The 18,311-nt window shown below is 31.6% G+C and overlaps 4 protein-coding genes across 5 annotated transcripts; 2 read left to right on the forward strand and 2 right to left on the reverse strand.

The window, feature by feature from the left end:
- Positions 1-232: 232 nt before the first annotated feature.
- Positions 233-1,592, forward strand: LOC110998661 (WD repeat-containing protein 82). The gene has a single exon (XM_022267406.2). It carries the CDS (start codon positions 491-493, stop codon positions 1,436-1,438), a length of 948 nt encoding a protein of 315 aa, XP_022123098.1. The 5' UTR covers positions 233-490; the 3' UTR covers positions 1,439-1,592.
- Positions 1,593-2,470: 878 nt separating this feature from the next.
- On the forward strand, positions 2,471-5,795 carry LOC110998677 (golgin subfamily A member 2-like). Its single transcript, XM_022267431.2, has 4 exons — positions 2,471-2,726; positions 2,798-3,763; positions 3,965-4,201; positions 4,365-5,795. The coding sequence occupies exons 1-4, from the start codon at positions 2,685-2,687 to the stop codon at positions 5,205-5,207; spliced, it is 2,088 nt and encodes a 695-aa protein (XP_022123123.2). The 5' UTR covers positions 2,471-2,684; the 3' UTR covers positions 5,208-5,795.
- On the reverse strand, positions 5,664-9,632 carry LOC110998678 (phosphatidylserine synthase). 2 transcript variants are annotated; one of them, XM_022267433.2, is made up of 7 exons: positions 9,254-9,632; positions 8,806-9,064; positions 8,301-8,605; positions 7,620-7,874; positions 6,951-7,200; positions 6,700-6,746; positions 5,664-6,490 (listed from the first exon to the last, which is right to left on the reverse strand). In XM_022267433.2, the coding sequence occupies exons 1-6, from the start codon at positions 9,415-9,417 to the stop codon at positions 6,705-6,707; spliced, it is 1,275 nt and encodes a 424-aa protein (XP_022123125.2). In that variant the 5' UTR covers positions 9,418-9,632; the 3' UTR covers positions 5,664-6,490; positions 6,700-6,704. The 2 variants fall into 2 exon arrangements, with proteins under 2 accessions (XP_022123125.2, XP_022123126.1); XM_022267434.2 differs by having other exon boundaries at positions 6,978-7,200; positions 9,254-9,628.
- Positions 9,633-11,085: 1,453 nt separating this feature from the next.
- On the reverse strand, positions 11,086-16,423 carry LOC110998651 (plasmanylethanolamine desaturase). The gene is made up of 4 exons (XM_022267388.2): positions 15,886-16,423; positions 15,194-15,399; positions 14,308-14,526; positions 11,086-13,409 (listed from the first exon to the last, which is right to left on the reverse strand). Exons 1-4 carry the CDS (start codon positions 16,136-16,138, stop codon positions 13,149-13,151), a joined length of 939 nt encoding a protein of 312 aa, XP_022123080.1. The 5' UTR covers positions 16,139-16,423; the 3' UTR covers positions 11,086-13,148.
- Between the last annotated feature and the right edge of the window lie 1,888 nt (positions 16,424-18,311).

Raw genomic sequence — 18,311 nt, forward strand, 5'->3', positions numbered from 1 at the left:
ATCGGTCGGAATTTCTTTTTTGACGACAAAAAAAAAGAGTGTATCATAGCCTTATAGCACATTTATCAAACTCGTCTATTTCCAAAAATCTCTCTCGGTTTCAATTTTTTCCTGGAATTTTAGAAGTTGAAGCTACAACTTTATTACCTTCTTGGGTTATATGAGTCACTCGGGTCACATGTTTCTTAACACTGGACGGATTTCTGGGGAGAAATCAAATTAGTCTAGGGGTTGCCCAAGACCATCTGGCAACACTGTGCCTTCTACTGCAAACGATAATAAAAAAAATACTGCAAACGAAGCTTATTAGCGCTAAAAACTTTATATGTATGTAGTGTTCATATCCAGTATATACTATAAACACTTTACAATTCGGTTAACAGCGTTTCGTAAAAACGTTATTATTTTAATTTCATGTATTACAAAGAATCATTAAGACAATCAAGTAAAATAATTTTATAGGCCAAAATTTGAATTCTAAGATCCGAGAATGATAAAGTTAGTGGATCCAGTGGTTCGAAGTTTCAAAGTGGCGAAGGTGTTTCGTGAAAATACTGACAAAATAAATAGCATTGACTTTTCCCCGAGTGGTGAAACTCTTATATCGTGTAGTGAAGATGACCAGATAGTTATTTATGATTGCGAAAAGGGAACCCAAATGATAACTGTAAACAGTAAAAAATATGGTGTTGACTTGATACATTTTACGCACGCAAAGAACACTGCTATACACAGTTCCACCAAAGTAGATGACACCATCAGGTATTTGTCTCTACATGATAACAAATATATCCGATATTTTCCAGGACACACTAAAAAAGTTGTTACGCTTTGCTTATCTCCTGTAGAGGATACATTCCTTTCTGGTTCGTTAGACAAAACATTACGTCTTTGGGATTTACGGTCTCCAAATTGCCAAGGCCTCATGCATCTTTCGGGAAGACCTGTAGCCGCATATGATCCAGAGGGATTAATATTTGCTGCTGGTGTAAACTCAGAAAGTATAAAATTGTATGACTTAAGATCTTTTGATAAAGGTCCTTTTGTTACATTCAAATTGAACCATGAAAAAGAATGTGATTGGACAGGATTGAAATTTTCGAGAGATGGAAAAACCATGCTTATAAGTACAAATGGTTCAATAATTAGATTAGTTGATGCATATCATGGGACTCCATTGCAAACATTTACAGGCCACCTTAATAATAAAGGTATACCAATAGAAGCATCATTTAGTCCTGATTCACAATACATTTTCAGTGGTTCAACTGATGGAAGAGTTCATGTTTGGAATGCTGATACTGGATACAAAGTATGTGTTCTTAATGGAGATCATCCAGCACCCATACAATGTGTTCAGTTTAACCCTAAATATATGCTTCTAGCATCTGCATGTACAAATATGGCATTTTGGCTACCAACAATAGACGATGTTTAGTCTTATTCTTAATATAGTCTTACAATACTTGTGTTATGAGTAAGAATATACCAATAATGGAGTTATTACAAAAGACACTATAATTCATTATTAATCTATTCCATGCCAATCATCTTATGTCTCATTTGTATTCAACATGGCATAATAAGCTGTTATGTTTCTGCAACAGACCGTAATAGGTGCTTAGAGCCTTCGGAAACAACATTATTTATAAAATTTTAATACAACATTGTCTATGTGGCATACTATGTTGTGTTATTAGTGTGTCATCTTGAATGGAACTCCATTGTACACGTGTACAATTAATTGGTTAATGCGAAGAATCAAAAGGAATTTCTTTCAACTGATCATTTCTGTCTGATTTTAAAGATTATAAATAAGTTTTGATTAAATTTTATATACAAAAAATAAAAATCTAACTGATAAATGCATACTTTTATTTCTGCTTTAACTTAATATTTATCTTTTAATGCACTATACCTACCAAAGAGATGTCAAGAATATATATTTTAAATAAAAAATATTAACATAACATGATTTTTAATTGTGCCTTTTAACTGTTCTTATATTTATCAATCTTGGGGCCATCATACTTCATTATATGTATGCCTGCCTACTTCATGCAAATTTAGAACAGATTAGGGTTATAGTTTTGTTGTAATATAACTGACATTCTCAAGCTCTTTCTACTGAGGCGAACACATTGATTTTTGACACCAACATAGGAAAGAAATTAGACTTATGGGATCTTCATAGTCCTTAAGTATATAAATAAATTATCAATACCTTAATTTGTTTTTTATTCATATTAATTCATACAAAAAAATTAAGCCTTATTTATTTGTATGAATTAATATGAATCATCCATCTATACAAGAGAGACATCATTTTATATATAAATAATTACATCTATATATTATGTATATTTTATTATTTTTAAAGAACCTCTTATTGGCTCTATTTTTAATTGGGAACATGACTTGCGCATGCGCTGAAGGGATCAGCGGCGCGAATATATATTTTTTCCAGTCTGTGGTATCCTGCCACTTGAAAATGACAAACACGTCACAACTTACAATTGAAATCGTGTATAGATGCCAATTTAAACTTTAGAGTACAACAACTTTATATAAAATAAATAGTAATATCCTAAGGAAATTGTTAAAATAATTTATATAGAATGGTAATTTCTATTGTAAATGATACTTGACTTTCGACAGATTTAAAATAGTTTTAAATTATAAAAATGGATACCCGAGCTGAGAAATTAGCCAATGCTCGTAGGAAGGTAAGTAAAGTGTAGTATAGAACAATTTCTATTGACGAAACAATATGTTTTTATTACTGTGACATTTACAGTTAAAGGATCACCAACAAAAGAAGACGCAAAAAGATCATAATGATACAGTCAGTGAAAAAAATGAACCAACTCATATCCAAAATATTCCTAGCACTGAAATATACCCATTAGAATTTACAGTAGAACCAACATCTGCTAGCGATGAAATCAATAGTATTGTTTCTGAATCATTTCAAACAAATACCATTGCAATAGAGAGTAATTTACATAATGAAAAAGTAAATGAATATTTCATTTACAATCAAAACTCTTTAGAAAATGAAGTAAGATCTGTACAACAAAAATTATCTGCATGTGAAACTATGTATGCAGAAGAAAAAGCTAATCATCACATATCTAAACAAAATATTTCTACACTTGAGTGGGAAATTAAGAATTTAAAAGATAACACATTAATATTAAAACAAGATTGTAATAAAAAAGATGAAGTTATTTTGGAATTAACAAACTGTAATCAGACCCTAAGGAATGAAAATAATAATTTATTGGAACAGTTAGAGTTAACTAAGTCCATAATTTCCTCTAAAGAGTCAGACAATGCTCATCTTCTGAACCAAGTCAATTTATATCTTAATCAATTGGAAGTTACTCAACTGCAGTTGCAACAATTATCTAGTGATAATACAGTTAATGTTAACAGCAACTCTAATAAAGAGGTGCTGGAGCAATTACATCAAGAAATTGACATGTTAAACAAAAAAATCACAAGTCTTCAGCAAGAAAAAGATAATGTAGTATCTCACTATCAACATTACCTATCAGATTTAAAAGAACAACTTAATACTAGTAAACTGAAAAATGAGCAGTTAGCAAAGGAAGTTGAAATGCTTTCTGACCGCGAGAGCAGCCTCATTGAGCAAATAGGGGATATGGAGATAAGATTTCAGAAGTTTAATAAAAAAGATTTTGAGATGGAAACCCAAGTTGATACATCTGAATTGCAAAAGCAAATACTGTTGCTACAGGTTTGTAAATTTACTAAGATTAATAAATGCACTCCACTAGCATTTTACATTACTTCACTATTTGTTTAATTGTAATTTTATGTTTATTTTGTAATATTTGCAGTTTATAACAATATACATTCATACATTATAGCCAGGTTTATATTGTATAAATGTAAATTGGTACATTACTGTGTATACTAACTGCATTGGTGTTTGCAGAAAGAGTTAGAAGTAAACAGTAAACAGTATAAGGAACTTCTAGATCAGTATCAAGCTAGTGTTGTGAAAATAGAAGACCTTCAGGAAAAAGAGTTGCGTGACAATCAAGAGACAATAAGTGTAGCAAAACTAACTGCAGACATGACCAGTGATAAAATAGCAGCTCAAAGAGCTACTGAGCAGAATCTTAAATTAAAAACTGATGTCAAAGATCTTGAAGAAGTTGTTATTAAAATGGTAAGTTAATTAAAACAAAGCTTCTGAAACATATAATTATGACTGATATACTTTGTTTAGATAATACATTCAGGTTTAAATCTAGAAAGGATATATTACACTAATATTTATTTTAACTGCTGCAACTAATAAAATATATGTTAAATTATTTATTAATTTACAGACAAAAGACAAACTAGAGTTAACTGAAATTTTAACTCATGAGAAAAATTTAAGTAAAGAGCTTATGTTAAGACTGGCTGAAATTGAAGAAAAGGGCAAGATTATGCAAAATAATCTAAAGGCAAAGGATGAGGAAATGATAAGACTTCAAAATGAATGGCGAGAACTTGCAAAGAAATACAATGACTCTTTACAAAAACAAACAGTAGCATCTGTGACTGCAGAATCACCTGTAGAGAGTTTTAATCATAGTCAACATGAAAATGAATCGAGTCACGTAGAAGATAATAATAATGGTTTAAGTTCACCAACTGAGTCATTGAAATCAATGAATGTGAATCCAACAAATATTGACACACTTTGTGAAGTAAGTAATCGTATTCCTAAAGAAGATGCTATGTGCAAACTTCAAGAACGGTTTATGTGTATAATGGATGAAGTTGCTAATTTATCTGATGAAAAACATAGATTAGAACATATTATACTTCAACTACAGAATGAAACTGATACTATATGTGAATATGTTGCACTCTATCAACAACAGAGAAGTTTGTTGAAGAAGAGAGATGAAGATAGAATTCATCAACTGAAAATTTTTGAAAAGGAATGTAATGAGTTAAGGGATCTTTTGGGCGAACTCCGAGAACTTTTATTCAGATTGGCTGAGGATAAAGAAATATCAGGTTATTTGAAAACAGAGTCAAGGTTAAATGAAATGGCCCGGATTCGAGAACTCCTGGAAGATTTGCAAAACAGTTCATTACTAAATAAGAAGTTTAAGACAATGGATTTGAGCAACTTTTATCCATGTAGCTGTTGTTCAGGAAAACTTATAGAAGTTTGAAGTAAATATTAACCATGTATAATATTGACATATGTAAGTTAATCAATTTCTTGTGTACATTTAGTTATTAACATAATTGATTCAAAATTTAATTCCTTCATAAATAATATTGGTTGGCTTGTGAGTGTTCTTTGTAATTTTTTTTAATAATTATCAAATATGACATAAACTTCTGATGGCATTGATATATAAACCATTAATATTATATTTTAAGAAAAGAAGTATAATAAACACCAGTCAATGTAATTAATTACTATTCAACCCCATAACAATGCCTCTTCTATTCCAGACTTTTTTCGTAGTAGTTTTAAATCTCATTAATTTATTTAAAATGAGATTGTATTTCATATTAAAGCACTACAATTCAACACTCAATTCTATAGCTTACTAGAAAATTTAAGTTTATATTAAATTTGATTTAGTAGTAAAACATATTCAAATATTCAATACAACAGATTGCTATTGTTTTATAATTTATTTTAAAGCAGCACTAAGTACAAACAAGACCCAAGAAAAAAATATACATAACACATCAATGTTGTCTTGGTACTGCAAATTTCATACAATAAAAGTAAGATTGTCATTAGACATGGCATGTAATTATTAATATTTCGTCGATGACTAAGAATTGTTATAAATTTTTGTATATAGGTTATTCATCTTAGTACCATTGCAATCAATTTACATATTACATTTCCATTTGGATAGTCCCCTCAATATATAATAAATGAGGTATTGGACATATTAACAAAACATAAAAGGGTTATGGAAGACACCAAGTAATATAAAATTGTACATTCAAAAAATTACAAAAAACCTAATAAGCTTCTTAAGTATTTGGTCTTAAATAATATCTTGATATAACATAAGTTTATAACTTCAGTTCATTCACACCAGAAACATATGAAATTTGAGGTATTTTATAAATAAATAATGATACTTAGCTACTTATTAGCTTATATGACAGAGGAATTACCCACAAGGACATTTTTAATACAAACTAGTTACCCAACAGAAGTGATCACATATTGACATTGTGTGTTTAGTAATATAATAGTGAGGTTTAGTAATTTTCTTTTTGTTGTTGAAAATTCTCCTTATGAAAACAATATTTATTTCATAGGTGTTGTACGAGTTGCATAACAAACAAATCTGAAAAGTCTTATGTGTAATTCCTCTAGGCATCTTAAATACTCTATCTAATGTAATATTTGGTTTGAAAGTATTTGCCTCTGGCTAGTAATTATCTAGCCACACAAATTAATCGCATTACGGCTGTCCACCTGTAATGAAAAAATATATGTATACTTATTATAATTACAAACAGTTTAGTTATTAGAAAAAATTAACTAGTTGTTTCAAAACAATTGCTGATCAGGGGGCGTCCATAAATTACGTAGTGTTTTTTTAAACGTTCTGTCGCCCCCTTACATCTAAAGAAAGTTTAATACAAAAAATTAATTTACACACAAAAAATCTAAACTATACTTACACTCTTCAGTTATCTTTTTTTGCAACGCTCGTACTTAAACTTTTAGGCTAAAAAAGACATTGTCAATATTTATTAAAATAACAACAAAATATTTAAAAATGCAATTTATATTTTTATGTTCACCTCAATTATAAGTTAACGACATATCATATTTTTAGATTTAAAATTCTGCCATGATACAAATAGGCACAGTGATGAACAACTTTTAAACCAATGCATGTGGAGAGTTTTAACTCTTATAACTGTCTTACCTCTGTAACCTTAGTATGTTTTATTACCTTAAAATATCCATCATATAACACAACACCATAGACACATGCTACTGAGACTAGAATTTGTATGACTAGCCATACTACAACATTTGACACATGTGTTTGTCCAAAAAGCTCCTTCCCATTCTTTATGCACAGCATTGACTCTGTCACCATAATTGCACCATAAACCCAGCACTGCGTACCAACTCTTTTGCAGTTTGGATCAGTTATATATGTATAATATTGTCTGAAAATACACAATTTTATTTATGTAGAAAGGGAATCTATTATGATTATGCTAAGATTAGACAAATTCTGTATATTGAAGATTACAACCCATCACATGAAGTAAGTAAATCAATACATGATTTATTAATTCATTAATTTATTGAAACAGACTCACTTACTGTTATGCATAAATGATTTTTAGAGGTCTTCATTTCTAGAGGTTTCTAGTGACAACAGAAAATATATATTGACCACACAGTCAATATGTATGATATACAAAATATACAGAAGTTTACACTTTTAAAAATGGAATTATTTTAAGTCATAGTCAGTCTTCTGACTGATAACCTATTAAAGTAAATAAATAACTTTAAAGAATTACTTATTTTTATAAAAAATACTAATTAAATCATAAAATATACAGAAATATTACTTTACCTAATAGAAGGAGCGACAATTACACCAATCAGAACTAGTCGAGCAATAACTAGAGGATGGGAAGGTGGCATTTCAAAAATATGTTTTAAGAAAAATGTGTTCAGTTCTGATATCTGCCAGAAAACTACAAGTTGGCTGAGAGCAAAGAATCTCATGTAAGTACAGTTTGGGTCCAGCCATCGCACAGGAGTCCACTGAACTGGAGTAAATTGAAGTATCGCCCTTTTAATTTTACCTGTTGTTGATGAGATGTCCCTAAAACAATTAAAATTTCAGTAAGGTCTTCTTATGGTTCTTTAGTTAATTTTCATAAAGAAATTGAATATAACAATAATAGAGTAATTGCTATGTCTACTTGTGAGCTGGGGCTGTACTTATTTTACTTGTTCAGGTATTTGTGTTTGGAATACCAAAATCATTGGAGTTTAAATCAAGTTAATCATCTCTGGTATATTATTAATTTAGCACATCATTAAGTACTTCTTTGTTGTATGTAAATGGTATTATTAATATAAAGTGAAATTTATGTTCCTCTGATCTCAGAAACAGTGAAGCTAAACATAATTCAGACTCTTTGATTTGAATAATTTAATTCAGGGTAAAGTAACTACCTTTTTTATTCATAGATTAAGAAATTTATGGATATTAGACCTAAAAAATTATTATTGAAATTAAATTTACCTTATACTGACCCATTTATATTCCCTCATTTCTAAAGCTTTACATATCTTTAGACCACACCATATCCCAAATCCATTACATAATAAAACATCTAAAATAATTGAATCCCACCAACACTCCAAAAAATTAGGCAATAAATGAGCAAAGGCTATTTCAGTTATTTCCCACATTATTGATATAGCCCACAATAGACCAGCATGCCTAAAAAGAATAGCTTTAAACATCCATCCTAAGAAATGGCCCCAGGCATAAACATCGAGTCTGGACCAAATTTTACTTAGGTCACTACAATTAACTGCATACTCCTGAAATAAAATAATAATTATAGTAACTGTATAACATAAGGGATAATTTAATATTATTCATTGAATCCCAAGCCATAATAACATCCTTAAACACAACCAATATTAATACTTTCCAATTTAAGTAATTTTAAAAAGATGGATGTTTTTGAGGAAACTATTAAAAGTAAAAAGTTAGCTAGTGATCTAAAAATTTTTTTTACCTTCTCCATATCTATATGAAAGTTGCGCAACTCTGGGTCAATCCAATACATTATATCATATACGGTAGAGTAATTTTGAAATAAGAGAAATAGCAATGCCAATAAATACAAGACTGACATGCCAAACACAATCCTCCACACAGCAGGGTGAGGTCTAGTAAAAGGGCCATTTGGGAAAGTAAGTACCGATATGATTAAAAAAAAGAAAACAACACAACAGATACCAGACCATATATTGTCTTGGATGTTGATTTCATCTCTGAAAATAAAATTAAAGCAATTATTAAGAGCAGATTCAACTCAAGACTATGCATGCATACCCAGCTTATAGAATACCTAAACATTCATGCACAGTTACAGATCTAGTAATATATTAAAAATATGATGTTAATCTATAAGAGAAAAGTACAAATGAATAGCAGAAAGGAAGCCATAAGGATTTACTTGCCTGACAAAAGCTGTATGAATAACAGCAGCTATGGAAACCGCTAATAACGTAATAGTATGTGGTTTGTAGAAAAATTCCAGCGATATATCATCGACTGGTCTTTCGTTGATGGAACTAAACGAATCTCTATAATCATCTGAACCAGGTGTGCTGACTGTGTCCATGTTGCTTTCATTTATGATGAAGTAGGATTTACAAATCCAGTTAAAGGTTAGTTTTATTAAATTAAGGTGTTATACAATTTTTTGATTATCTAATATCTTTCGCCATTGAGGATTTATGAGAAATTAGATTCAAATTTTAAACCTCAATGATTAATGATAAGGTCGACTTGACTAACTTGACTTATGATAGTTTGAGTTTTCACTTAGGTTACCACAGAGTACATTATAAGTAAGGTAAGTGCCAAGTGGGGGCAAGATGAAAAATGGGGTAAGACCATTAATCGTCTATAACACCAATTTTAACACGATTTTTCGAGTGCTGGTATTTTTGTTAAAACCGCCAGTTTCTAACGTTCCATACCAAATTGAAGTTAGCCACCCAAGAGTCCGTGGAGGGTGAAGTTACGTGCCAACATGCGCCAGTATCTGAGGTTCCATTTCTGTTTTTTGGTAGGATTTTTTCCTCAACTTAATGAGCGATTTAGTGGGCAACTTCATTCTGTTAATTTTGTGTCACTCTCATCAATTTTTCATAACGCGCCTAAAGAAGTATAACTTCGAAAAATATTAATTTACATAGCAGCGCAACTTACTTCACTTCCACCTTAAAAACTAAAATCGGATTTCGCCACGTTAAATCGTAAAAATAAGAAAGTATTTTGCAAACTTTATACCGTAATGTTCTACTGTTTTATTATAATCGATATATTTAGACTAAAGAACGTCTTAATCATCTCACTTTGTTGAATATATTATGTATACAGTATAGTAGATCATGATTTGCATAAAAGTCTATCTATAGTTATGTTTTATTTAATACCCTAAACTTGACCTTTTACAAAATTTACTACAGGCCTCGCGCTGGCTTAGTCCGGTACTGTATGTAACTATGTAATTGAAAAGCTAATCGATGTCACTTCTTAATTCAGTTATTAAGTTCTGAAATTTTACCACAGTAAATAAAGATTTACAAATCAAATCTGAGGGAAAGCCCTCAGATTTGGGTGCACCCAATATCTTCTATTTTTACCTGTCATTCGTTTCATCCACATAAATACATCACAAAAAAAGCTTCGTCCATTGTGTACAGAAGCCTCTTCTAGAGGCTGACACACGATAGAAATCGTCAACGACATAGTGGGAACACGTCTATATAGTCTGTCTCAGTCTCACGCGTATCGGCCGTGCTTACGCTACGTCACCAACTCGTCAGACATTACGCAGTATGCGTTCTGTCCTACTCTAACTGCACGATAACGCACCTGCGCTACGTCACCAATCACGTCAGACAGATGTGAGCAGTGAGGCGCAGTATGCGTTGTCCTGTTTTAACGCGTATTGGCCGCACCTATTTTACGTCATCGTTTATTAGGTTTATTTTCGTTACGGAATTTCTTGATTCGGTAGCCGCGCTCTAATTTCGCCATAAATCTATACAAGTGATTAAAAATATGGTACTTTTGAAGTTGTTAAAACTACGAAAAAATATGTAACGTAGCACCGCGGAACACTACATTTAATTATAAACGGTTTAAGCACTTGCAGATTGAAGGGGTACAAAACCAATATTTTATTAATTTTACATACATTTTATCTACGTTCAAGCTGACCCTTATTTGCCCTGCAGAGAAAATACGGTAAAGGCGAGATATAGTTAAAAAAAAAACAAAGACTTAAATGAATTTTATTTTTTAAATATGAATGCTGTGAAATATTTTAATGCGCTATGTTAATGGGACCTTATGTAAGGCACTTAAAAGGTTTCTTAATGCACAATAAATTGTCCTTAACATCTAAAATAGATATTGGTGCTAGTTCTGTAATATACATTTTAAACAAGATTTAAATAAAGTAAGAGCCGTAAACAAATCCATAACATATAAGTCAACTTATATTTTATGGATTTGTTTATTAATTAAATTATTTTTATTTTAATAATTAAATTTAATTTACTTATATTTAGCCGCAACTGAAGCAACGAAATATTTGATAGAAATTTTATTATATCACTCAGTTTTTAATAAAGCACATTTAACCTACATCAAATTAAAATGTATTTTATCCAATGTATTTAGCATGATTTTGAGTTGTATCAGAAATAGCACCAATGTCTAATGAATATACATTTAAAAGTTCAGAAATTTTCAGCCAAATTAATTATACTTAAATAATTTGCAAAATATGTGAAATATACGATCTAAGGGTTAAAAAAAATACTTTTAACGACTATTTGTACATTATTAGCTCAAAATGTCTTCTTACTTTGGAATATCACAGGTATATCTTTTAATACTTAACGATGCTAAAAATCATATTTTGTATTACGTATGAAAGTACAAACGAATTTATACAAAAAAAATCCATGTTACCTAATATATAGTACCTTAAAGAAAATATTGCACAACCTTTTTTAAAAATACATGCATAATTTATAATCTCACAATTTTGTGTAAAGTTTGTAAACACTGTAACATCTGTAGCATTACTATGAGTTTAGTACTAACTACTGCCTAAAAAAAAACACATTTTTATGTAAATATCTTAGATCAACGCGTAACACCCGATTAGGGATCTGCGAGCATTTATGTTTATATATGATATATATATGATTTGCTCGTATTTCGATCCGTCTCATTATAACAGCGTGAAAACAGATTAATGATAACTTTAGTTAAAAATCTACAAGTCGGACCGTCAAAGTTTAAAAGCAATAGTGTTTCCACGCAATTAGATGGTTGTGCGTATATGACCTAATAATATTGAGTGATTTAATAAATATTTATTCCTTGGCATGTTAATAAATAAAAAAAGCGAAAATAACAAATATTGTCTATCATCTCGTATAGGTCAATCATTACTCGTTGAAACTTTGTATCTATAGATAGGTTTTTCCGAGAATTCGTTAACATAGTCCAAAATGAAACAATATCTCGATTTAATTTTCAATAAAACCTTAACTTACCTACGGTCGAATGAATTTGTTTGACATCTTTTAATGAAAAAAAATATATGCCAGTCAAATTTAAAGATAACTTTAACTTTTTTGTAACTTTTACTTGGAACAAGTATTTTAAGATGTAATAGTAATAAAAATGAAAATGACAGTCTATAAATAGATTTCTCAGCAATAAACGTTAATAATGTTGAACTTGATAATACAAATATAATTTTAACTTATCATTCCTATAATAATCTGACACTTTAAATGAATGCCTTTTAATAGAAAATTTTCTTTGGTTCTGGGAGTAGTGTTTTCCCAAGATAAAGTATTTTCTAGGTAAAATATCACCAAATATTGTCCAAGAGTATTTACTATTTACACCACTTATTGAAGCATTAGGCGTTCACCGTTAGTCCACTTTTTAATGGGGTTTCCAAAACAAATAACGGAATCCCAATATAAACAACATTTCGATACAATTTTGAAAGTTGTTTGTTTGTTTTATAAAAGAAACATAAAAAAATTAAAACATCGAAAATATGAAACATTTGATTTTCCAAATTGACAATCAAGAAAATTTTCATAAACATTAAGTGCCCAGATAGTCTAACCGGGCAAGTCTTTCTTCTCTTACAAAACCCTTAAACAGTTACAATTTAAGAGAAAATACAATTTTGCGTGTAAAATTAGGCGTAAATTTTAGTATTGCTGCCGTAAATAAACGTGTTATTAAACTTACATTATACAATTGTTAGAATATCATTTTAGCCTAACTAAAGACAGGCTATTTCTAGGAACGTTTCTGGGCCCACTTCATATCATCAGCTCTGGGCTTACAGCCTGTTAAAGCTTCAATAATATTTTCAAGAATGGACCAAAAGTGTAATTTCTCAAGAGGCCAATTCAACCAACCGGTTGTAATGCAAAAGTAAGTCTCGTGCGGCGCAACGTGGTGGATTCTGTGATGACGACGTGGCAACACTATATGCCACTCTTGCAAACACACCACCCACGCTGGTAATCCAAAATAAGTGTGTGACCATTTGTGGATCTGGAATGTTAATATTGCTATAATTCTGGAATGTTAATGTTGTGTTTTGGGGGAAGAGGGGGCAATTCTGCACGTTAGGAATTCCAACATCAGTTAGTTACTTATCGATATCGGGGCAAACTAACAGACGCACCCCCTTCCGCACTTGCCGTGAACTTCACAAATTTTAGACGGCTCAATTCCGAAATCCACGCTGTCTACTAAAATTTAGACTCTGGAAAGTTGGCATTGCTCTTTCTGATCGAGACTCAGATACCATTCTGATGATTTCGGCTGATACTTCCTATATCTCCTACCTGGGGTACAAATTGCAATATTCATTTGTGCCGCGGGTTCTCGTCGTGGACTCGTGGAAAGTGGACTCGTAGCAGTTTCGGACTGTAACCGGGGTCGACTTAATCTAATCCAAATTCGGGTTGAATTCGCAGAAAACACTTTGTTGCTGATTAGAGGACACTCTCCTTAAAGTGAGCCAGGATTGGAATACTGGGCGTTGACAATTCGAACGACAGTTCGGTCATTTAGAAAATAATTCTAAATAAACCTCCAAAAATTAGTGTACGGCAAGGCCAGACGGTAATTGGCAAGGCACAAAATCAAATAGTACCAGCTCTTTCTAAAATCAAATCAAAATATCTTTATTCATATAGGTAAACATGTACATGTACACGTGGTTTGATCCCTTGTTGTTGCTTAAATATGTTGGCATGGAATGCAACTTCTATCAATTCGATTTAGGGTCCTTCCAGAAAAGGGCGTACCAATTCTTTAAAGGTGTGTTGCTAGAACACACTTTCGAGCTTTCTCGCAATGTGTCCATTGGCGGCAGTATCACTCTGGCGAGCCTCCTGCCCGTTTGCCCCCTAAATGTTAAAAACTAATATTACAATTTTTTTACCTGATTTGTCATTGCCACAAATATACAGCACAGATACCAGTATGATATCCAATGGAATTTCTCGTTAATTTCATTAACATCATATGTCGCTAGTTGCCATACAATTCTGGCTAAAACTGGTATTGTAATTGCAAAATTGTCACCATTTGTTTCAATAAAATCATGTCTTGTTATTGAAGTCGGATCAATGTGGTGTTCACGAAAAGGGCGTAAAAAATTCTGTAAATTATTAAATATAGTATTAGCAGCAGCCAAAAATCTGATTTCATAAATATTATTTAATTTAAATAGGCAAATGGGCAGGAGGCTCATCAGATGTTAAGTGATACCGCCACCTGTGGGTTGGTACCCACAGATACTCAGATCAATGCTAGAGGGCTTGTGGGTGTGATGTTGGGTGCCCTAAACTATGTATTATGTACACATACATTTTGATTTTAAATAATGAAGTGTACAGTATTTTGGGATTACACTTGTGATTATTCCAAAAGTTTCTTTTTCTGTCAAAAAAAAAATTGTTTTGGTAACTTACTCATTCAAGCTGAAAAAATATAGCAAAATGCAAACTCATCAAACTATAGTTAAACCACAACCAACAAGCTGTAAAAACACACCACAATCAACTATTTACAAGCAATGTTGTAGAATAACATCTAAAAAATAGTGTGCAGGAACTACAGTTATCAATTCATAACACTACTACTACCATATACACAATAAACCACATACATTAAAACAACATACATGATTATAATATTCATGTTTTTTTTTAACTAGATTTTTTCAAATGTTATTGTCAAAACCAATGTGGATAGCCAAAGCTATTAGTATTGATTAAGCTAACGAGAAATACACAATAAACTAGCTTGGTGAGTTGTAATATTACCTTGCCTATTAAAGGTAGGTCTACCGCACCCCATGTATCAGCAGCCCAATGTACAAATCCTGATGCAAAATCTGCTGTTAGAACACCAGCAATTGCCGCAAGCAATAAAAACACATCAGGACGAATATATTTAGCCATTAAGAGTCCTGCTGTCACACATAATGTGCAACACAGTACCACACATACCAATTCTTGTAATCTTTTTCCTTAAACCAAAATAATAAATAAACAGGCTGTGTTTAAGTATTTTGTTGATGCAAGTAATATAATAATGCTTATTTTACACTTTAAAAATTATATTCTAAATTTACTACCAGTCATAAGAGTACAAATATTAATGGTCCAAACAGCTATTTTTAAGTTTTTGAATTCTTATATTATTCAGTGTCATTTGTATGGGGTTGTTCTTAAATTATATGTACTGATTTATTGATATTATGCTTTATTGTGTTATTCATAAATTATTGAAACATATTTATGGTTAATATAAGAAACATATAAGCTTCTCTAAAGTATAATAGTGAATACAAATGTTAATAAAATAAACCTAAAACTACAACAACTACGAAATTTCAAAATTACACTATCATTGCCTATTCCTTATTTCACATGCAGTCCTTCACCAAGTCATGCAAGTGTAATGAAGTAAAAAAATATTAGTAAAACTTGCAACAACTTTATGACCATGATACCTGGACTGTACAGTTCAGCGAGTTCTTGTGCCCCTCGATGTCTTGGGCCCCATCGAGGCTCAGATCCAACTTCATTCGGTAATTGAGTATTTGCGTTTGGGTCGTCTTCGTACATTGAATGCTCAAGAATATCTTTTTCAGTTTTAACCGGAGCTAACAATGTAGACGCCATTGTACTGGCGTAATCGAAATGGTCACAACTATTTACACCATCTCTATTGGAACACGGAGGCATAGGTAATGGTAAAGTCATGCTTAGAAAGTTTAGAAACAGTAATTACTTTACTGTGAAACACGACCGGGCAATGTAAACGTTAAAAGCGATTAAATAAGTAACAACAGCAAATTAATGTTAAATCTCTTTTTGGTCACAAATTTGATAAGCTATTCATTTCATTAAAATAAGTTTTTTTATCACGTTCATAAAAATTAACAAAATTAATTAATAATTTAATAGCACTGTCAGATACTAGATAGAGAATTGATGATTAGAATTAGGAAATCTGGGTTGATTGCCTGTGGTAAAGATTACTAATCACAGAACACATATTCTACATGAATTGTGTATACATATGATATAATATACTATCGAGTTCGCAGGGTGAATTCACAGTAGCGATTTTGTGTATATTATTTGTTTAATTTTATATATGTAGTTTATGATGTTTTATGAAATGTTTCTCGACATTTTCGTTTTGGAATAGGCTGTAAGGATAATGTGTGTATTTCTTTAATATATCATAGCCTCTTTTTGGAATTTGGACATAACATTTTTTTTTTTTCGTAGATTTTTCTTTTCTTACACTTTTCCAGGCAGGCAGCGTGTCCCTTTGCCAGGTGGCAAAGACCTCCCCATGTTGTTCCCGCGACTTGTCAAATGTCGTCGTCCCACCTTTTTTGTGGTCTCTTTCCTTTCCATCCCTTTGGTACCATTGTGTGATTATTTTACTCCATTTCTCCTTTCCCCTGATCATGTGGCATTTTTTTTCTAAGTTATGTCTTGTACCGTAGTCTTCCTTCTGATGTTGCTACTCAAACTCAAATCTTTATTGCATTCCTTATATAAATATTTTACACGTTATAATTTATTACAATAAGGACCTTGGTCAGGCACAGCAATGTTGTGGGAGGGCTCCACCATAGTTAATACATTTCTATTCTTACAAGATACATTATTTATTTGCATTAACTTCACATCGCGATAAGGAGAATGTACTTAACATTATCAATAAACTTAACTTTTATAAAAGAAATTAAAGTCTATCGGTCAGATACTCTGTAACAGTGTAAACACTTCTTATATAATAATTTCCATAAAGATTTTTACCTTCTAATTTGACATGGTCTATGGTCGGTCGGTTATCGGTACTCATAACTTTTTGGTTGTTAAGTAGAGATTGACTTTTGACTTCTTTTGTAATATTTTAACTTGTTATCATTTATTTATTTATTTATTTATTACATTACATTGTTGATATTCATTCTTAAATACAAAATACAATGATTTTTAATACTATTCCCATTTAAGCTATGCCTTGGGCCAATCATTTTTAGTAGGTACTTAGTACTTAATAACATTTGAAGTGATGTTCCCCGCGTTAATTTCAAACTTATGATCTAGGTAGTCGCCCACGCTATAAAAGCACCTTGCCTTTAAGAACCCAATCACCTTCCCCTTGAAAACATTACATGGTAGCGATCTATAGCTTCTAGGAAGGTGATTAAATATTCTTACGGCCATGGCGTAGCAATTTTTAGAATATAGCGTGGTGCAACATGCAGGCACCCGCAGCCGAGTTGGATCCCTCGGCATATGCAGGGACGCTTACTCCTCCTTACTTTGTCTTTTTGTTTTGTTTTGCACAACGTTTGTAAGGAGCTGCAACCAATTCAAACATAGTCGAAATAACTAAAATCAACGCATACACGAATTCAAGTACGACCAGTCACCACAAGTAGGTAGCACTCGTTCACGTCTATGACGCATGGCCAGCCATTCGCCTCCTTTACCATATTTTAGAGAGAGACAACCCGACGCATGGACGCTGCAACAAGCAATGACATTTAAGCGAGCAAGACGATCTTTGAAATGTGAACTTGCCTACATAAGCAAATAATATTAATACTTATCATACTGAAATAACTTGATGGATCACGGTTTGTTCCCACTTTACATTAAAACAGTCGTGGATGTTGACGATCGCCCCAGTATGGAAATGCAGCCGAGAGATTCAGTACGTGTCCTCTTTATAGGTACTGGAGCAACTCATATCCAAGCACTGGAATCGTTTAAATATTCAATTATTTTTTAATAGGCCTTAGCAAGCAGATTTACTTAAATGTATGATTTAAATTTATTTATTGACAACTCTTGTATCTTACGAGGGATTTTGTTGAAAAAATATATACAATTTACTTGGAAAGAA

Source organism: Pieris rapae, chromosome 16 (genome assembly GCF_905147795.1).
Source record: "Pieris rapae chromosome 16, ilPieRapa1.1, whole genome shotgun sequence".
Lineage (NCBI taxonomy): Eukaryota > Metazoa > Arthropoda > Insecta > Lepidoptera > Pieridae > Pieris > Pieris rapae.